Below are 21863 nucleotides of genomic sequence, written 5' to 3'. Positions count from 1 at the left end.
TATACTTATTTAATGTGGAGGGGGAAAAAAATTACCCAAACAAAGAAAAAAAATAGAACAAAAAGAAGACATATATACGTAGTAACAAGAAGGGTTTATATCAAAAGGCCAATAATATATGCTATACAAGTTGCATAAGTCAATTTATGAACTTAAGCAAACATTTAGGTTATGAAATATCAAGTTTTGATTGGGCCATATAAATGTTTGGTTTTAAGAAAAGTCCTAATAAATCATATGTGTGTAGAAAGATTTAAAGTTCAGTAGTAGTTTTTCTAGTCCTTTACGTAGATGATATCTTCTAATTAAAAATGATGTGAAAGTGTTATTAGGCATAAAGAATTATTGAAATAATAATTTGATATGAAAGACTTGGTGAAGTTAATCATATTCTAGGAATTAAACTTTTCAGAGACCGAAAGACTAAGATATTGGCTTTGTCTCAAGCTTCCTACATTGACAAAATATTAGTCAGGTATGGCTTGGAGACTTCCAAGAGGGGATTCTTATCATTCAGACATTGAATATATATTTCTAAGGAGCAATCATTAAAAACTTTTAAGGAGAAATAATTCGTGAGTAAGAAAACTTATACTTTGGCAGTTTGCATTCTCATGTATGCCATTTTATGCATAGGCCATATATGTGTTATGCAGCGGGAGTAGTGAGTATTTTTCAATCAGGTCTTGGAGTGGAACATTGTATTTCAGTAAAACATATACTTAGGTATCTAAGGAGAATTGAGGATTATATGCTTACGTATTCTAGTGGGAGTAATAGAGGAGCCATTAGTTGGAAAAGAATCAAATAGACTTGGGTTGCTAAATCTACCATTAAAACTAAATATGTGCCTTTATTCGAAACTGTAAAGGAAGCTGTATAATTTAAGAAATTCCTTATGGATTTTCAGGTGATATTTTGTAGATCAGTCCATTACCCTTTATTATGACAGCAATGGGATTGTAGCACAATTCAAAAAGCTTAGGTGTCATAAAAGACATAAACACATAGAAAAGAAGTACCATTTGATCTGTAATTTTGGCTAGAGAGAATACATTGTGATTATAAAGATAGCTTCTAAGGAAAATTTGATAGACTCTTTTACTAAAATTATCTCAGTAAGCATCTGAGAAGCACATAAATAGTATGGGCCTGAAAAAGATCCTAGACTTACTTTACAGTTGGTTACATTCGTGCTCCAAGAGCAAGGCAAGTTGTAATTACATTTTTTTAATTTAATAATATGAAGCTTTTCCTAAAATGTTTGTGCACATTATATTTTACTTATAAGGTTTAGATTAATTATGTAATATATGATCGTATGGATTAGTCCATAGAAGATATGATTGTATGTTCTCATAATTAATGAATTGTCTCATATTTAATAAATAAAGTTGGACATTTTATTTAAATTACAATATTTTATGACATAATCTATTTTGGTTATTATAAAATATTAGAATTAATTATGATTATTCAGAGAGGATCAATAGAGATTTAATTTAGGATAAATTTCTACAAAAGGAATTAAATCTCTAGCAATATTGAATACATTATTATTATTATTTTTTTAATTCTAAGTGTATTATAAATGAGTAATTAAGTGATTATAATTTTTAAGTTATCAATAAGTGAGGTTTATAAACAGCCAATATCTTGGTGGATTGGGAACAATGATTTTTTGATTACCAAATATTTATGAAATATACAAAATTGGATTCGTATAAAATATCCTCTAGTTATGTTTCAGTACTCGTATATTGAAAAGTTACTAGCCAATACATTAAATTCGTTAGAAAAACTGATAAATCAAAAGAATAAATAATTAATTGATTAACATAAAATATTATCAATTAATTTTTAATCTTGGAGTTTGAATGTAGATTTTTAGTGAAATAGCATTGGATTATATCAAAAGTCTCAGACTTGCTCATAACAAGAGAAAAATTGTTGGATTTATGCTCTTAGAGCAAACTGATCCATTGATCAGGAATTTTGATTAATAATGGACTGTAGGATCTCCAAACTAGCTCATTATATAAAAAAAAGCTCATTAATTGGGTTCAATGTATTATTAAACCCTAGGAGGCTAGGGTTAGTAATCTATAAATATACTACCTTCTAGTCTCTAATCATATAAGATTTATTTATTATTTTTTAGAAATTAAAATCTCAGTAATAAAATGAAATATCTTGAAAGAAAAATAGAAGTTACATAAACTGTAAAATTTGAGCATGTTTTTCATATTATTATTATTATTATTATTATTATTATTATTATTTATTATTATTTTTTTTTTTTGTGATAAGATACATCCATATGCAGATTTTAAAAATACACCAATAGCATATTTAATTCAATTGGGCAATTTTTGACTTACTTTGTATGATTCCAGGAGGGACAGAGATTGGAAAAAGAAAAAGAAAAAAAAAACTTTATTACATACCAAATGGGACCTCATGTAATTAGATTTGTTAATTTTTTTTTTTTTTACTGTAATTAGATTTTTTATTCTTTAAATTCACATAATTTGCACATTATTTTTAAAATCATAAATTTTATAAATTTTAACATGTAAAATGTATAAACTTTATAAAATGCTGTAATTATGTACTTTTGATTTAAGAAGTTCGTAGGAAAAAAAAAAATTCAACATCGAACGTTTTCTCACAAACGTTTAATAAAATAAATATAAGAATATTTCATTTAGACTACCATGTAGTATGTACTTTTTTGTCCATCACAATCCATTTAGGCCATGTTTGTTACACGGAATTGACCATATCAGGACAGATTATAATCCCAATCTGATATTTAGGAAGCAAAATAGAGAACAGTATAAACTTATCCCGTTAATCAATCTATCCCCTTTGAAGGGGACAAACCTGACCCATCGAAACACTTGGGTCACTTGGCCACTTTTGTCATGCTCTCTCGAAGAAGTTCTCGTCCTCCCACCCGAAGGTGTCTCTCGCCTGACCGTTCGCCTCCTCTCTTCGATTTCTCGCCGGACCGTTCTTCGCCTCTCTCCGATTTGAAACCCCCGGTGAGTACTGTTCTTCTTCTTCGATCCGTTCGTTTTCCTTCTTCTTCTTCTTCTTCTTCATCTGCGTTCTTCTTCTTCTTCTTCTTCGCTCTGCCACCATCTTCTTCTTCTTCTTCGTCGTTTTTCATTTGATATCTTTATCTGCACAAATTAGGGCTTCGATTTGCGAGGAAGAAGGCTTTATTTTGTGTTCTACATCTACAGGTCTTGAATATCTGAAACTACTGCGAATTTGGAAGGTAAGAACGTCAATCTTTGCCGTTATAGTCAATTTTTGTCATCTATGATTGCTATGTGTTTGATGAAATGCTTCCGAGAAGTTATTTGTTCTCTGTTTCTTGATTTCTATAAAAGTGAAACTGGTTGTTAGTAAATCTAAAGGCATTCTAGTTTAGTTTTCTGGTGTTTGAGCTTTAGCAAAAGAAGAAAAATTAGTGTCTGGTGTTTCAAAGACACTTGAATAATTAGTGTCTGAAATGTGTTCTATAGATACTCATTTCATAGTCATGTCAGTACACCCAAAGAGAGGGAATTGTTGTAAATTGAAAAAGGAAGAAAGAACATTTTCCTCCTTTTTCTGGTTCATAGTTTAGTTTGTATGCCTTTGTTTGTGTTCCTGCCAAAGACTTACCAATTGCCAAGGAAGTTGGTGGTTGATTAGCCTTATGCGCTTCTCTTTATGATTCGAAGCAATGGATTTCCATTGCCTATGTTGGACCTGATAAAAGTCAAAAAGCAATATAGAATTGGGGCATATTTACTATTAACAAGAAATATAGAATTATTCCTCTGCTTGCATTCAAAAACCAATTTCTCTAGTTCTGGTTCTCCATCTCATTCATGCTTTTCCGGTCCCTTATTCCTACTCCATGTTATTACTCACTGCTATGCTTGTCAACCTATTTCATCAAATTACATAATTTGAACTTGCTTCAATTTGTTATCTACATTTTCTTGGTAAAATGTATGGTTTCTAATAAAATTGCATATTTGCTATGAATATGAACTCCACGATCCATTCATGGCATTCTGTCTCATCGTTTGTCAAAAAAAAGTAAAAAAAGGCATTCTATCTTATCATCTTAAAAATAATAATAAAAGGGGCCTCCTTATTCCTATATTTTAGAAGGCCCAGTAGCATATTACTTGTTTGACTACTTTCTGTTTGGTGTTTATTACTTATTTGACATTAGTTAATTTTCTTTTTTTTTATTCGTACATGCTATATTACTTACCTTGTTGATTTTTTAACTTTTTGATTACAATTTTGGTTTTAGATAGCTGAAGAGAATCAGGAGCTATGGCCTTAGTGAATTTTCTATTTTTTTGGTTTTGCTTCCTTTTTGTTGAGAAAATTGGTTTACTGCATATGATGAAAAGGTACACTTTTAATCAGTTCAGGAACGGCAAAGCTATAAAGAAGATTCTGTATGCTACAGATGATGATGCAACAGTGGTAGCTGAAGCTCAAGCCATGGTGTCCCACCACCTAAAGGAAGCAGAGCCCTTGAGTCCCATCGTTGAGGTGAAAAAACGAGTTCAGAAGCTTAGAAGAGGAAAGCTATTGTTAATGTTGATTTTGATGCTGCTGGAATCACAACATTGTCTCCAAGGCAAAGGATTTCTGATACTTCTGATGTTCACTGCAATGGATCAGCTCTTATGACCTACTAGATTGTTTTTCTATGTCATATGTTCAAAAAGTCCAGTATAGTGTTGTAGTAAAACAATGTTAATGGACCTAGAATTTATATACTTGGTTGTATGAGAGCAGCTTAGTTGTTTGAGAGCAGCTTCTGCTTTTGTTTGTTTGTCTTGTCTACTTATGATATGTTGTAAGAAATTAATTCTTTATCTCATTTTTGGCTTATGAGATAAGCTTTATGGTTTTATATAGCAAAGTGATGGCTGCGGTTTTTATATTTCACTACTGCTTTGCAGGGCAAAACGTGAAGCACACAAAACATTCAGATAAATTAATTAAAAATAAACCTAGTGTTTCTTATAAAAAACAATAAATAAAACAGATTCTTCTGAAGATTTATTTATTTATTTATTTTTTTGGGTTTTTTTGGTAAATTGAGTGGAAATTTGTTTCTTCAATTAAATTTCTTGGTTTTTCTATGTTGGAAATACCATTAAATTGTTTTTATTTTTAGTTAATTGTTATTTATGAAATATTATATTATAATTTAATTTTAATTTATTTATAAAATTATATACTAATATAATTAGTGGGTGTAAAAAAATATATTAAAATTTTGTATGTAAATATAAATATACAAATTTACAATTTTAATTAAATATAATATTTTTTTAACTATAAATATATTATTTAATATTTTTACTTTTAAAAATAATTATTTTAAATAATTACAAAATCGTTTATCTTGTATGGATAATTAATCTACTAGTCCGAAACAATGCCAAATGTAGAATTGTACTATTCTATTATGTCCGATCCAATCTAATCTGAACCTGTCCTGCAGTGCATCGCAGCAAACGCCACCTTATTAGGCCCAGTAAAAGCTCAGGCCTATTGAAAACCATCCGATCCACTAATCCGACCGTACAAAATCAGTGACCACCACCGACCTCCACCGATCAGGTGGGGGGTATTCGAAATCGAAATGTATAAATATAAAGGGTTTAGCTTTTGCCGCTTCATTTGAATAATGGATTAGACTTTTTAGATAGATAGATAGAGAGAGAGAGAGAGAGAGAGAGAGAGGGACTTCAGAACTGGCAAACAAAGAGTATTTTACACACTTTCGCTCCCCGAAAGAATGAGCTTGGATTCGTCTCGCTCTGCGAGCTCTACGGGCCAGAAATCCAAGCGGAGCTTCAATTCGATTTCTTCCAACCCTTCCAGTAGCAGTAACAATAAGAAGCACAAGAAAAACACCAACCAGAAAACCCTAGGTGCCGTTTGGGGCGCCAAATCTCCATCTTCTTCTCGTTCATCCTTCCGCAAGTCCCCGTTCTCCGATTTCGGCAGGTAGTTTTTTGTTTTTTTCCCCAAATTCTGATTTATTTTTCGGATATTTTGGCCTTTGTTTGCTAACAATTTGAAAAAAAGTTGTCGTTCTTTTGATAATCATTATTAAGTACAGCTAGATCTTTCATTGAACTCTACTTTGATTTCGGATTTTTATTTTTATATGCATTAGCTCGGGGATTGTGTATTGACTGCGTTATTTTTATATTTGTTTGTCAAATTGAATATAGTTATATGGTACATAAGAATAGGAAACTTCATAATCAGTTCGATGCCGAAGCTTCAAGTTCTTCGCATAGTGGATTGAGTTGTGAGAAGCCTATATTTCGAGGGATTTCTATCTTTGTTGACGGTTTCACGATTCCCTCCAGTCAGGTTTTTTATATTTCTAACTAATAGTTTGCCTTCTGTTTGGTTGCTAAGTACTGACAAGTGATAATAAAAAAAAAAAAGAATATATATATGTATGTACACACACACACATATATAACGAAGGGAATGGTGAAAATGAAAAAAATTGGACCCTGCATGAGATTTTTCATTTCATAATTTTAAGCAATTAACTATGTGCCTAACGTGGCTAAACTTAGGTTTCTTGTTTCCTTTCTTTCTTTCCCTTAGTTTTCTTTTGGGTTTTAAATTTATATTTTCTTTGGGTGGTGGATGTTGTGAACTGGGAAATGAGGTTGGAAAGTAAGTGGTGAAACAAAGCATGGAGCTTCAGCTTTCAGTTGTCTTAAATTTATTTTTGTCAATACTTGTCTGTTTCAAGGAGGGTTTATTACGTGTGGTGTTTCTTAATTATTTATTTATTTATTTTATTTTTTATTTTTACAACGAGTTGTTTCAGGAATTGCGAGGCTATATGCTGAAGTACGGTGGTAGACATGAGAATTACTTTTCAAGATATCGTGTCACACATATTATATGCAGCAATCTTCCTGACTGTAAAATAAAGAACATAAGGTTCATATTTAGTGTTTCATTTTTGTATTTCTTTTTTCTAACTAGCTTATAAAAGTTGGGAGTTCTGTTTTTCCTCTTCAATTGCTTTGGTTGACTTTGGGTTGTTCCAACACAGGTCTTTCAGTGGAGGGCTCCCAGTGGTGAAACCCACTTGGATTTTAGATTCAGTTGCTGCTAATAAACTCTTAAGTTGTAAGTTCTTGTTCTTCTTTCCTGATAAGTTTTTGTTTGGACTCATTTTGACATTCTTTTAACTTAGCTTTAGGTCCACTTATTTAAATTTGGCTCTTAAGAAATGACACACTAATGATAAAATGTGGTGGTGGAAGCAATTAAGACTGGCCAAGAGATAACTATGAGTATTCATTTGATGCATTATTTCTATGTAACTATCTATGTCTATGTTGAACACTTGTACTGGTTGGTAGTCTCTTTTATATTTTTGAAACAATGATTTGAAGTATTTAATGCACGATCTGTCTCGGTTACATGGGATTGTTATTCTTATTTTTTTCTGATTCTAGGGTTCCCATATCAACTTGATCAGCTTGTTGATAACCAACCAAGGTTGTTGGACTTCTTTGCTCCAAAAAACAGCCTGGTCTCTAAGGATGCTCTTCTTCAGTATGAAAATGAAGATACATCTTTTAAGGGAAGTGAACAGAAGGATGAAAGTTTTCCTGAAGTGGGTCAACCACTGCTCCACAGTCAGCAAATTAGTGGAGAATCTGATGATATAATGTGTCAAAACACTGATATATTGATCGAGGAACCAACTGTAGGAAGTGAAAAGTCTTGCAAAGTGAAAATAGTAGAGATGAGTAATTTTGATGCAGAAGGTGACAGTAATGTGAAAGATGAGCTTCAAACTAATTTGCATGAACTCTCTGTTAGCAGTTACTGCTCAGACAACCAAGATTCAAAAGGCTTACCAAGTAGATTGTCTTATAGGAGTCATTCAACCAAGGATCCTGACTTTGTGGAAAATTATTTCAAGGTCTTAGTTATTGGCATGCTCCAGACTTTACAACTGTTTATATATGTTTTTTTTTTTTTTTTTTTTTTTTTTTTTTTTTTTCTGGGTAGTAATTTTTACATCACTTTGCTCTCTAGATGTTTCTAATGTATATGTTTATTTCATTTCCTGAACCTTGGTTTCTGCAGAACTCAAGGCTGCACTTTATAGGAACCTGGAGAAATCGGTATCGTAAACATTTTCCCAACCTGTCTAAAGGGTTTAAGAATATGGATTCTAATCCTAATGATCGTACTGGTTCTCAGAAGACTTCCATTATTCACATTGACATGGTATTATTTAAATTCATCTATGGTAGAGTTTGATTCAACTTCAGATATAGCATGTATGGATGTCATTTTCTTCTCGTTTCTTTAAACCACTCCTAATTCATGTCAATTAAGTAAGAACTTTTTTAGATAGATTGATATGGAGATGACTGTCAGTAGAACAACTACTACCTAGATTAGAATTTTTAACTCCCAATGCCAAACTCATTTTTCAGAACTCTCTCAAATGTTTACCTTTACCTCTTGTGCCTAATTGTTCCTGATGTCTACTCTGACAGAGTTGGTCATTTTAATTTTTGGAATATTAGATTCACCTGAACCAATGACAGTCTTCTTATTTATCCTCTGTCTCTTTCTCTCTCTCACTCTCTCGTTCCCTTCCCCCTAAAAATGGACTCTGTATTTTACAGGGAAAAGCACATGTCTGCAAAAGAGGAAAACATACCACATATAATCATATACTTGTTATCATCAACACCAAAAATTTTATTTGTTAGAAAGGTAGAAAGTGGACTATGTATATCAAGATAACACAAGACCTATTAACAATGTTCTTTGCTTTAGGTCTGCCAATAACTGGAGATAGAAAGTGGGGCCTTACTTGTGCACAATTGAGGGGTCATCAAGAATGCTTGAGATAGATTAGATAGTAACGTGTACTGGAGGCAGTTTTTCATGGAGAAATATGATTAAATGTATTTACTCATTAGTTTTTTTCTATATGCTCCATATAAAGCGATGAAATATCTGTTTTTTGATGAGAAAGTTTGAAAATGTAGGGAATTGGTTGAATAAAATACTATTGACGTATTATGGCTAGGAAAAATTTATTATATTTGGAAAGATGGGAATCAGGAATCTGAATGAACATACGTGAGTTGCGATTTTTAGGTACTTTGTATTGTAACAATGTGAAATAATTTTATGCTGCAGGACTGCTTTTTTGTCTCAGTGGTCATCAGGAACCATCCTGAATTAAAGGATAAGCCTGTAGCTGTATGCCACTCTGACAATCCGAAAGGCACTGCTGAAATTTCATCTGCTAACTACCCTGCCCGTGATTATGGTTGGTTTTCGTTGGCTTATCTCAATTTCAGCTGTTTGTACAATTTATTTTGGATAGTTGCATTCTTTATGCAAGGTTTTACTTCTTGTTGTCAGGAGTTAGGGCTGGAATATTTGTTAGAGATGCCAAGGCTCTTTGTCCGCACCTTGTTATTTTTCCATACAATTTTGAAGCATATGAGGAGGTAACATTTGTTTGAAAATTGCATTTTTCTTTTTAAGGGTTGTTTAAGCTGATGAAAAAATCACTTGCCTATTAATGTTTTAGGTTCAGTGTATATTATTTTAGCAAGTTATGTGGGTTTCCTGGAGTTATGTGGTATTTTGGAAAATTTGCAGGTAGCTGATCAGTTTTATAACATATTGCACAAGCATTGCAAAAAAGTTCAGGTCTGCTTGTGGAACAGGTTCTCACATAACACTTTATTTTCAATTTTATTGTTGCTGACATTGAGGCTGATGTTACATATAGGCAGTAAGCTGTGATGAAGCATTCTTGGATGTCACGGATTTGGAAGGTGAAGATCCTGAGCTTTTAGCCTTGACGATTAGAAAAGAGATTTTTGAGTCTACAGGATGCACTGCAAGTGCTGGCATAGCTGGGAATATGTTATTATCTCGCCTTGCCACCAGGACTGCCAAACCAGATGGTCAGTGCTATATTCCTCCTAAGAAGGTATGTAACACTTCAATTTTGCTCATGTTTGCTTGATTCTCTTAGTTCTTGGTGTAGATATGCAATCTTACAAAGCAGTTGTTTACATTCTTCCAAGTATTTTTATATAGTGCTAATCTCTGTAGTATTAAAATCAAGCATGACTTAAATATTTTAAACATTTTTTTTTATTAACTCATAACTTTTTCTTGTGGTTGTAGACACTCTTTTAAATATTCTTCCATTCAGTATCACTTCAAAGGATGGATATTTTGTGGATGCTCTGTCAATTTTTCCTTCATGATTAAATTAGATTTGGTTTTGTAGGTGGATGACTATTTATGCCAACTGCCAATCAAGGAGCTTCCAGGAATAGGGCATGTTCTAGAAGAGAAGTTGAAAAAGAAAAATGTTCAGACATGTGGGCAATTACGTATTCTGTCCAAGGTCTTTTTTTTTGTGGCATGATTCTCTTTATTTCATGTTTTCTAATGATTAATTGTGGTATTATGTGATACAGGATGATTTGAATATTGAATGGCTTTAAAAAATTTTACTCTTTGCTTGGGGAAGTTAGGATGTAGCTAATATCATTTGTTTCAAGATTGGTTAGCATATGTGTTTAAACTTTCATTATTTTGTGCTTAAGAAAAATTAAAGGGAAAAAAACAAAACAAAAAAAAAACTGCTGCAGGAAGGTGTACATATTCATAAGTTAGGTGGAGCTTGAAACTATTTATAAGAAAAATCTGTTGAAGAATGGATAACTGAGGTAATTGGAACCATGCAAGAGGACCTCCAAAAGACAAGGACACATTTAGATTAAAATTTCAAAATCAGAAAACAAGAAAATGAAGAGTAACTTATTGGAAAAAACAGTGAAAAGTGGGTAATTAGAGAACCAATATGATTGGTGAAATGATGACTTACTTTATATGTGTATGCGAAAAACTTACATTACATGTGTATATGAAAACGTAAATCATTTTCATCATGCATAATACTGTATGTTTTATGTTTGCTGTGTTAGGAAATCACTCTTCTTTGAAAGCATGATATGTGGTGGGCCAAACATAGGGTTAAATAACTCTCCCTTCATGTGTAGGCTTTTATATATGAATATGAGTATGTCTTCCAGGAGGTGGAAGATCACTCTTTTTTATAAGCTTGATATGTGGTGGACTAAACATAGGGTTAAACAACTCTCCCTTCATGTTTGGGCTTATACATATAAATATGAGTATGAGATGGAGTTTTTCTTTAAGAGGTGGAAAATTAAATGTTAGATTAGGAATGTCGGGGATGCATTATTTGTTAAGGTAGAAGATGTGGGTTTGGATATGTGTGTATGAGACAATTTCTAAGAGAAACAAGAGTTATTAAACTGGAAGTAGAAGGCGTAACATATGGAATCTTTAAGTTTGAGAAGATTGCAGATGCAAGGATTTGAGCACATGGTTTCAAGCTCAAATACCATGCTGGAAAATCAATTTTCCTAAAAGAAGTTTATAGGAGGTGAGCTGGTGTTGGTTTCTACTTTTAATATATATTAGCTTCTCTTTTCCTGGTAGGTAATAATGGTTGTAATTGCCTCAATGGACTTAAAGCTCTTAATTTAGGCATAAGTTTAGTACTTGTTAACTCTGATATGCATGGCGTGTAAGGTAGGTGGCATCTGAATACTTATGTGGACCTGATTCAGATTGACTTGATCCCCAGTGTGACATGTATACCCCATTTCCATGTGTATTTACTAAACATGTTACTCGTATTCAATTTTTCCAGAAGACATATAGACTTTCATGTATATGTCTTTTTTTCTTTTTTTGGTAAATGACTTTCATTTACATATCTGTATCTTGCTGTTCAGAAGAGATGAATAATTACTTCTGGAATATTATACCAAGCAATTTGTTAGAGACTGTATCTTAATATGGTGTGTTTCATTGAATTTCCTGCTTGACAGTATTGGTAATTGATTTGAGGACATTTTGTGGTTTACTAATCTGCTACCACTTGAATTCTTATATATTTTAGAAAAAAATGGTATTTTAGATACTATTTTGTTAACAATACAAGACGTTCAAGTATTTATTGCTTGTTTTTGGCATATCCAGGACACTCTTCAAAAGGATTTTGGAATGAAAACTGGGGAGATGTTGTGGAATTATAGTAGGGGCATAGATAATCGACATGTTGGGATGATTCAGGTTTGGCAAACTACATAACTCATATCAAGTAATTGTATGCCCGCTTAATTTATTCGTGAGATAGATTTATACTCTTTCAGTCTTTCTAGATACTTACAAATCCATTTCAGTTTCTTGCAGCTTACATGCATGCTATTTGTATTATTTGATGTGAACAATTACTAGCATAATAATAATAATAATAATAATAGTAATAGCAATAGCAATAGCATAAGGTGTATGATATTTCTGAAATTATTAAGAGTTCATTGTTCATTTATGTGGTGCAATTTGCTGTTCGGGTATTGAGCAGTATGATTAGCTTTTTTGTTCGAAGTATTCTTTACTGTTGTTTTTGTCTGTATATTATTATTATTGTTTAAATCATACAACTACCATATTGTCTAAATGTATTTGTAGGAAACCAAGTCTATAGGTGCTGAAGTGAACTGGGGCGTGAGGTTTAAGGATTCAAAAGATGTTAGTATTCTAATGCTTTTTAGGGACTTACATATGCTTATAGTTTCTTTAATTTTTTGATGGCAAAGAGATAACACATTAACTTTTCCAGAGTCAAAACTTCCTTTCGAGCCTTTGCAAGGAGGTGTCATTACGTTTGCAGGGATGTGGAGTGCAGGGCCGCTCTTTTACCCTTAAGGTATATGTTCTCCTTTTTTATTTCTCAGGTATTATATGATTAATAATGGAATGCACTTAATATGCTAAATCTTGAGCAGACATCTCATTTATGTTACTCCTTGGATCTTTGGTTTGACCTAAAACTGGCCATGTTGTGATCTGTGATTTATAATTGTAGATTAAAAAGAGACGCAAATATGCTGAGGAGCCTGTAAAGTATATGGGCTGTGGACATTGTGAAAACTTAAGCCACTCCATTACGGTAGAATATGAAATAACTTGTTTATTTTCCCTTCACAAATATTTGTTGATCTCTATTGCATGCTAAAACTGGTTTTGTCTGTCTTTTCTTTCATGCTTACCTAAGGAGGTTATTCATGTTATAATAGGTTCCGGTTGCTACTGATGATGCGGAAGTGCTTCAGAGAATAACAAAGCAGCTGTTTGGGTTTTTTAACATAGGTAAACCTTACAAGTGAAATTTAGGATTAGATAGCTTGATGTGTATTTTACCAGTTACATTATTAAAAATTTTGGGACTTGAAGATCTTTTGCAAGGGAGAGCAAGAATTTTGCATACTGATATGGCAGATCTAATTTCTATTTAGATCCTGAAGCATCAATATTTTAAGACCCGAAAACAAATCTTTTATTTATTTATTTATTTTTGTCTAGTTTGTTTATTGTTTTTGCTTTTTGACTCTTCTTATTTATTTATATTTACATATAGAGAGGATATGTTGGCAACATGTTTCCTACATAGGGTGTGAACCATGCTGATGCAACATGTGCTATTGGTGACACCTCAATTAATGATTCCCTTAGCACTTACCACATAAGTAGGTTTACAACATAAGTGGGAACTAAGTTTCCAACAAATCAACCGGATATAAGTGATTGACGCCCACTGAAAACCGGGCAACTATGCTCATAATAGCAGCTTTATAATATACATATTGAGATGATATGTTGGAAACATAAGGTGTGAACCATGCTGACGTGGCATGTGCTATTGTTCCCAACATAAGATAGGAATTATGTAGGTCTCCAACATAAGATAGGAATTATTGTTCCCAACAAATCAAAAGTATTATATCAACACCCGAATGGCAAGAATTTTAATTTTAAGTTTTGTTTTTGGGGTGTGGGGTGGAGGGGGAATTTCATTGTAGGAATAATGAGAACTATCAATCAAGGGTAAACTCATCAGTACAAGAATCTAAGGTGATTTTGTTAGGCTTATGGAGTATCTTATTTGCATTATGACATGTAGAGTACTTGTAAGGACATGGTGTAGACCCCCTTACAATAGGTAAACAAATGGTAGATGTTAATTATTCTGACATGCATCAAAAGAGGGGATCAAATGAAAATTAGTAAAAGATTTTGATAAGGGAGCAGCAGCAAGGTTGGCTGCATTTATAAGTACAGGAAACAAATATGGCCATAACTATAATAAGAATTTTCTTTATACCATATATGGTCAAGGAAAAGCAAATGAAAATAATAAATTAAGATGAAAAGATGCAGCTTTAAAGCTTTAGGACCTTGTAGACAGGTTCAAAAAGGGGACAGTATAAAGGCAAAGTTCCTTCACATCCAATTTCCAAAGGCATGAAAGGGGTCGAATTGTTCTTAGTCCTTTAAAATAAATCCTTTTTTGATAAAAGAAAGAAAGAAAAAAGAAAAAAAGAATACTAGTTGTAATTGTCCTTCATCTTCTAGATTAATTGCGTTGGCTGGTGATGGAACATCATTCTTATTGCAGATTCATCATCTATATAGCATGAACAATTCATTGAATTTTAGCTGTTTATTCTCATTTTGATTTTACTAATATTTTGGGAATAGAAAAGTTCTGTTATCAGGTTATTACATGATTTTTGTAATGAAGGAACTGTGTAATATGTTTGGTTTCCAAAACATTTACATGACCTGTTTGTTATTTTTCATTGCATAGATGTTAAGGAAATAAGGGGTATTGGCTTGCAAGCTTCCAAGCTTGAGAGTGTGGATTTCAAGCAAGGTATGTAGTCTTTATTGAATGTGGTTCACTAGAGAAGAGCTGTGGTTCCATTCAATAGATTTAAGTCATGTTACATTTTTTGAATTGTGGCTTTAGCTAGACAGGAAGTTGTCTTTATCGCTTTATAGCTCTACTTTGTCACTGGATTATGTTTTACATGTCTCTCATGGTCAAACTGGCTGTCTTCATTGGTTTGAAGGGGTTGGAAAGAACTCCTTGAAAACGTGGCTCAGATCTACACCAGCAAATCTGGAAAAACCCCGTATTTCTAACTCTGTAATTAAGGACAAGCCAGTTGGAGGTAATGTGAGCTTTTCTGTAATCTTCAACATCAGCAAATAATGTTCCGACTTGGTTGATTTAGTCACTGATATTTTCATTTTTGTTCATATATACTTGTTAGTCCAAGTCTTGGTACATCTCTGCATACATAATAATAAACATGCTAAAATATTGTTTATCTTGATTTGATCAAGGGCAAATTAAATTTGCTCTAATTATTTAGTGGTGTAATTTGACAGATTGTCAGGGTGTTAGTGCTGATGAAATTCTTGGTCAGTCATGTGAAGATATGGTTGGTGCATCATATTCAGTGGATAATAATTCTTCTAGTAGTGGACTTTGTCCAAACAAGGTTTCAGCAATTCCACCTTTATGCCATCTTGATTTTGGGGTTGTAGAGAACCTTCCTCCAGAACTCTTTTCTGAACTTAATGAAATTTATGGGGGGAAGTTAGTTGATTTTGTTCCTAGAAGTAAAGGCAATAGTGAAAGTACCAGTTCTGCTCTATTACACGAAGAAGGTTATTTTCCTTACCTGACAATTATATAGCAGCTGATGTAATATTCTTAGGACCTAATAATTTTGTTTACTCAGGTAAGATGAGTGAGGCAGAGGGACCTGTTTTTTATGATCCAGCCACCCTAAATAAAATATCAAAAGAAGAGAAGGTAAACCTTTGCCTATTTGATCTTTCTTCCACAAGTTATTCTTGTTAATACTTCATGTGACCAGGCAGTGGCTTTTCTCATAATCATATCAAGTGAAAATCTTTGGAAGCCTTATTCTATACAAGTATCTCCTATTTTTAATCCTTTTATTTTTTATTTTTTAATTTCTTTTATTATTTTAAATTCAATCCTCTGTATTGTATATATGTTATATGATTTTGTTTGCCCTTTGTATGTTGCATAATTATATCATTAGTATAATGATTTTGCATGCCCTTCATTCAGTTGCAAAATTGTATCACTGGTAATCTGACTAATTTCTATACAGCTTGAAGTCGTTATTTAATCCTACCTTCTCTCCGGGAAACATCAGTAACACCTCCATCATTAATCAGCCAATACAGGGAATGTAGAAATATGGCTTTAGGCTATCTAGAAGACAAAGTAAAATGGTTTGAATATGACCAGTGGAAAATTTTAGGCCATCAGAGAACATAGAAAAAATATGTGGATTATGGATAGCTTTCCACCTGAGATTCTCCTTGACTCATAGGTCTTGACATTGTGTTAGAATTCTCTTAAGCAATTGATGCAATTGATGTAAATCGGAGATGAATATGTGATAAAATGGAAGTAGAAAACTCTGAAGCTGTGAAACAGCAGCTGATAGATAGAGAAAACTGATAAAGATGGGAGAGGGGAAAATTCAAGGGGGCAAAAAAAGAAGGAAAGAAAGGAAGGAGGCAGACAAGAATAAGGTAAGGCTAAAGAAGTAAAAGAGGATGTGGATATCCTGAGAAGAAAGGAAATAACCATTGTCGGTTCCGCTCCAGTTGCAGACAGAATATCCAGAAAGAGAAATCCCAATACGGGAAAATCTAATGACTGATGCATGTGGGGATCCACATATAGTGACTGTGATTGCCATGTGACTCCTGGAAGCATGGATATGATTATGGAATTAGCTCCATAAGGATCTAGTACAACATGGATAGTTGTGCATGGATTCTGCCTCTGAAGTGCATCCGTTTTTCTCTGAGTAGGAATTTTGCCACTGATGGGTTTTCCTTTCACATGCATACATCGTGCATCATCCATTTTGGCTTTTATATTTGATATAGCTTTTGTTATCTTTTGTTAGGGAAAGCAAAAGCAGCATAAAGAAATACTTTCAATACCATATGTGGGAGGATCTCACATTGCCTCCAATCTCACATCAGGTCTTGAGAGAACTGATTTCATGCCTTCTTCTTTAAGTCAAGTTGATTCCACAGTGTTGCAGCAATTGCCTGAAGAACTGAGAGTTGACATACTTGAGCAGATTCCTGCACACAGGAGGCAAGAGTTCTCTTCAAATACTGCGTTGGGTTCTCTTGGAGAACATCCTTTAGAATCCTTAGGGAACAGGACCACTGATAATCATGTGGAATCAACTTCTGTTTTGAAATGCAATCTTTGGATTGGGAGTCCTCCAAAGTGGGTTGATGAGTTCAAGGAGAGCAAGTATGAAATATTAAAGATCCTTGCCGTTATGTATTATAAATCAGGGTTAAGTGGAAATTTATCTTCAATACTAAGACATACTGTCTTGGATTCTCAACATCTTCTAGATACAGACTATGATGCTTCCAATGAAGCTTTATTCTGCATGTGTGAACTACTAAAGCAGTATATTGAATTAAAGATTGGGCTGGATATTGAAGAGATTTATATTTGTTTCCGCCTCCTTCAAAGGTATTTAGAAAATTCAATGACATTTCATAATGCATTAACTAGGTTTCAGTCTCTCTCTCGGTTGTAAAATGACATCTTCTAATGCATTTGCCTGTGCATTATAGTCAATAACAAAAGTGATGTTGTCTTTTCCAAAAGAAAAGATTACAGTCCTATTGATGCAAAACTGAAGTTGATTAAAATGCATACGCATGGCTTATCCATGGGACGTGGGGTGGTGGGTCTTTTTTGGGTGTGAATTGGTCATTTAGTTCAAGAAATACTAAGTTTAAACTGGCTGTTGCAGTGAGTTTCCCAAGGATGTTTTCAGCTTCTATTATTTTTAAATTTATTTTTATTTTATAGGGTTTTCTTGTTAAAAGTTGTGGCGGCATGTTAAAAGGAACATCAGCATTGGATTTTTGTCATTGAAACTAATTGTTAAGCTAAAAGATTAGACTAATTGCAAATAACATTATATTTGCATGTAAGGCACTGCAAGGAAACAGGTTTGCATGTGTAGAGGATCAAATATGCATGTAAAACGTGATACATTCATGGTAATGGTGCTGGATAAATGTCATTCATGTTTTGGTGCAGTGTTTTGTCTCCCTATTGATTTCTGTTTAAATTTTATTTTTAAAAATATTAATTTTTACTCATATAACAAAGTAATTTGGTTTTATGTATTGGATATTGCATCAGGTTCATGTCAAAGTCAAAATTTTTTGTGCAAGTTTTTGACAATGTCTTTCCTTATCTTCAGGTGAGTAATTACATGTCACTGTTTTTGAAACCATTGAGCTGTTATGCCGATTGAGTTAAGGTTGAAAATGGTTACATGTGTGCATCTGCACCTATGCCCTTGATCGCACACACGCACATACATAGCAAATTTTGTCTTGGGAGTCTTTGGAAAATATTGTCCAAGTCAAATTTTTTCCATTTTTCTCCATAATGAAGTTATACCTAAATATTACTTATGGTAAATATGAGGGAATTAGTTTGAACCTTGTTTCTGTGGTATTGGTTAGCTAACTCAGATGACTACCTAAAATTTGATTGTTTTGCATCCACTAAAAGTAGTTTTTCAACACTTATTCTTGCAATTTTCAGGATTTACTTTGCACGTCCTCTTTTGTTATGTTCATTTCAAGGAATTCATTATTTTTCTTTCCATTTTCCAAATCTTATTCTTGAGTTTCACAGCATTGAAGTGTTTAATGTCATTGTCTTTTGGTGTCATCTTTTCTTGCCATGCTCATATATCTGATTTGTTTTCTTTTATTTCAATCTCTTAGGCATCTTTCAACGAAAACTATGGTGGAAGATTGTACTTACCCTTGGAGTAATGCTTTATCATGTGATATATCTGCATCCAAAGCGTAGAATGATCAGAGGGGAAGGTCGCTTTAGATCCAGCGGGATGTTCCAGTGGCAAAAGTCATTATTTCCTTGGGAATGACCCAAGTTTGAATCCCCCCAACCCCAATATATATTTTTTTTTCAAAAAAAAAAAAAAAAGGGAAAAAAGGAAGGCACTTTAGAGCATCATTTGGTTCTGTCTTGCCATCTTTAAAGTGGATCACCACAAATATATTTAACTTACATGGTCAGTCCTTGATATTCTTTTCAATTTTATGGTAGTTTTTAAGTTTTTTCTATTGAGGAGTTATTTCCAAGTACAATATAAAATTGATTAATATTGCCCTTGTCTTTTTAAGTCATTTGATTTCTGCAAACGTCATTAATGTCTTTGATATGATGAACTTATGGTAAACGCTTGTGGTTTTTATTTAATCAACATATTATTTTTTTCTCTGAAGCCAGGTTGGTCATAGCTTATATATCATATTTCCTCAGATCTGGTGAGATGAGTCCAAAACAAGAGATCCTTCGATTCATTAATCCTGTCTTATATTTCAGGTGATGCTTTTAATAATGTTTTAAAACTGTAAGTAAAAATAAGAATAAAATTATCCATCTAGGATATGTGAAGGTCAATGGTGGTAGCGGTTGCTGTGGCATATTAATTTCTGTTATCTGCAGTCCTATATTTTTCCAGCCTTATGTTTTGTTTATTTACCTGATTCTTTGAATGTTTCAGCTTAGAGAGAGTATATTCTTAGAGAGGCAGACTTGTTGAAGAAGGTTGTACTTGTACCAACATGTACGATAGTTTACATGGAAACATAGTATCTCTGTTTGCGAGCTTTTGAGTAGCGTTCTGAATCATTGGGTTTACTCATATATAAACAGGTCTTGTTACTTTTGTTAACAAGTAGCGTACAGCTAAAAAGTTGGTATACAACTTGATATCCTTTTTAGTAATAAAACTTATGGTTGAACCAAATGCATAATGCTGTTGTTGATAACAACAGTAAATTATTGCATGTGGGACAGCTTAGTGGTAATGTTCACATTCCTCATTATGTGGGGTATTGGATTTAAGTAACATATATATATATATATATATATATATATATATATATAAGACGGTGGATTATTGAAGTTTCAAGTATGGGGTTAGGCTGTCTCATATTGGGACGAGGACTGAAGATTTGAAATTGATAACTGTCTTATACAGCAGTTAAATATGATATATTCAGTAAAAGTTCTCTAATTGTAAAAAATTGTTATAATAATATTCATATTAACACGGTATTTATTATTTTAAACCAAGCAGGGAGTGAACTTGTCGGTGTAGCGAGTAATGTCAACCAGAAATTCTGAAAACCCATGCGGCTCATAAGTCTTGTTACAGGTGCAGTATTTGAAATTACAGAAGGTAGCAATTTTGGAATACAATAATAAGTTTGAATTCTAAAGCAACTTGAACAAAAATTTCCAGCATTTCGACTCGTAGCTGTCTTTGAGATTGCTGGCATGCGGCAATCTTTTCATATGGTCCAGTTTGGGGAACCAAATTGGAAGCCAGAAGACTTAAATTTGGTCAGATTTGCTCATCCATGACCAACGTTGCTATTGATATTTGTGGACCGATTTCTTTTTTCTTTCATTTATCTTATTAAAGCAGGTTTTTTACATTGCTGTCGGTTAATAAATATATAAATGACATTAATTTTGGATATTTTTGACTTCAAATTATCGGAGATAAGGAGTTGTCAGTAATTTGAAAAGCTTAAAAAAAAAAAAAAAAAAAAATTGAAAGTCGTGGAACGCGGGCTTTAAAATTTGAAGGTGGTGGACTGTGGACTTGTGGTGGCTAATCAGTAGGGAGTCTGAAACCGAAACAGACCACCGCCCATCACAATGACTTCAATCTTAAACACCTATTTAAAAAAAAAAAAAAAAAAAAAAAATAGTATTCACGATCGGACTCGGAGGTGTTGAAAATTTATTGCATGGCCACCACGGAAGCCAATTGTTTTCCTTCCAAGTTTATTGACATATAATGCGAACGCTGTTATGTCATCCCGTGTTATTTCTAGTTACCGAATAACTCAGAACTCTAAATGGAAGGCATGTGGATTTTACAAGATAAAATGGTATGTATTTGATCATGAAAGGCTTGTGACATCATTTTTGTACTGATTGTAATTATGTAACAACTTTTTTTTTTTTTTGGTTTATTTGTTCAATATTTTGAATTTTGAATTCTTTTTGGTATATAAGGTTGACTTCGTGTATATTTATTATTATAATATGCGATCAAAAGTAGTCGTTTCCTTTTAAAAATGTAACTTCAAAACTTCGTTTTTCAAAGGTGTTATTGTTCTTTACTTGGTCCATTCTGAAAAAAAAGTATAGTTATTTTAATTAACGGTCAGACTTGTATATTCAACTTCTCGCATATTATGAAGTCCAAAAAAACAGAAAAGAAAAAATAATAAAAAGAAAAAAATTTTCTCATATATTATTATGTAGCTCCATGTTTTCTTTGTTGAAGATAGGTAGTGAAAAAGTTGGAATATAATAAGGAAAAGTTCTTTTGGGTTATAAAGTTGGTGAAAAGGAAACAAGTTTTAGAGTTTTAAAAAAGAAACATTCTGATTTGCGATTTATAAAAAAAAATTAAGATGGTTTGCTAATTTTCTTAAGTCATTAATTCGATAGTCAATCAAAGATTCGAAACAAAGTGTAGAAGGAGAATATGTATAGGGACTACTTTTCCACAGCCACAGGGTGATGCAATTTGAGAAAAAAATTTGATTGCTTGCCTTTATAGTGTGTATCTATATATATATTTTCAATTATATATCTACATAAGCTATTGTAGACGATATCACTCATCAAAAAGTATATAATAAGAATTTATCACTGTAAAATCTACACAGTTAAATATGTA

At 32.8% G+C, this 21863-nt stretch overlaps 1 protein-coding gene and 1 long non-coding RNA gene across 17 annotated transcripts; both read left to right on the top strand.

Moving 5' to 3' along the window:
• The first annotated feature begins 2840 nt into the window (after positions 1 to 2840).
• On the top strand, positions 2841 to 4939 carry LOC107406775 (uncharacterized). 2 transcript variants are annotated; one of them, XR_003054403.3, is made up of 3 exons: positions 2841 to 3047; positions 3202 to 3286; positions 4444 to 4939. It is a non-coding gene; the product is annotated as an uncharacterized LOC107406775 (long non-coding RNA). The 2 variants fall into 2 exon arrangements; XR_001580609.4 differs by having other exon boundaries at positions 2842 to 3047; positions 4449 to 4939.
• A 616-nt stretch (positions 4940 to 5555) lies between these two features.
• Positions 5556 to 20643, top strand: LOC107426998 (DNA repair protein REV1). Of its 15 annotated transcripts, XR_007242969.2 has the most exons (26): positions 5558 to 6045; positions 6276 to 6420; positions 6896 to 7011; positions 7127 to 7203; positions 7536 to 8008; positions 8176 to 8319; positions 9250 to 9382; positions 9478 to 9566; positions 9721 to 9771; positions 9854 to 10057; positions 10364 to 10483; positions 12154 to 12246; positions 12646 to 12705; positions 12797 to 12883; positions 13043 to 13126; positions 13254 to 13326; positions 14825 to 14890; positions 15090 to 15191; positions 15412 to 15693; positions 15768 to 15841; positions 16983 to 17575; positions 18260 to 18320; positions 18856 to 19166; positions 19385 to 19480; positions 20241 to 20318; positions 20406 to 20643. XR_007242969.2 is itself a non-coding variant. In XM_048480638.2 (23 exons), exons 1-23 carry the CDS (start codon positions 5834 to 5836, stop codon positions 18904 to 18906), a joined length of 3390 nt encoding a protein of 1129 aa, XP_048336595.1. In that variant the 5' UTR covers positions 5558 to 5833; the 3' UTR covers positions 18907 to 19281. The 15 variants fall into 15 exon arrangements, 2 of the variants coding, with proteins under 2 accessions (XP_060676358.1, XP_048336595.1); XR_007242974.2 differs by having other exon boundaries at positions 19418 to 19480; positions 20241 to 20643; XR_007242968.2 differs by having other exon boundaries at positions 20241 to 20643.
• Positions 20644 to 21863: the final 1220 nt, after the last annotated feature.

This window comes from Ziziphus jujuba, chromosome 9 (genome assembly GCF_031755915.1).
Source record: "Ziziphus jujuba cultivar Dongzao chromosome 9, ASM3175591v1".
NCBI lineage: Eukaryota > Viridiplantae > Streptophyta > Magnoliopsida > Rosales > Rhamnaceae > Ziziphus > Ziziphus jujuba.
The sequence above is the reverse complement of the archived record's forward strand: the minus strand, read 5'-3'. Positions and strand labels throughout refer to the sequence as shown.

Bases quoted from the DNA above. Each gene is read 5' to 3' on its own strand.
- LOC107426998 (XM_048480638.2), top strand. From the start codon at position 5,834: ATGAGCTTGGATTCGTCTCGCTCTGCGAGCTCTACGGGCCAGAAATCC. The intron at 6,046-6,275 runs GTAGTTTTTTGT...AATTGAATATAG, and splicing joins CCGTTCTCCGATTTCGGCAG to TTATATGGTACATAAGAATA. The intron at 10,484-12,153 runs GTCTTTTTTTTT...TGGCATATCCAG, and splicing joins AATTACGTATTCTGTCCAAG to GACACTCTTCAAAAGGATTT.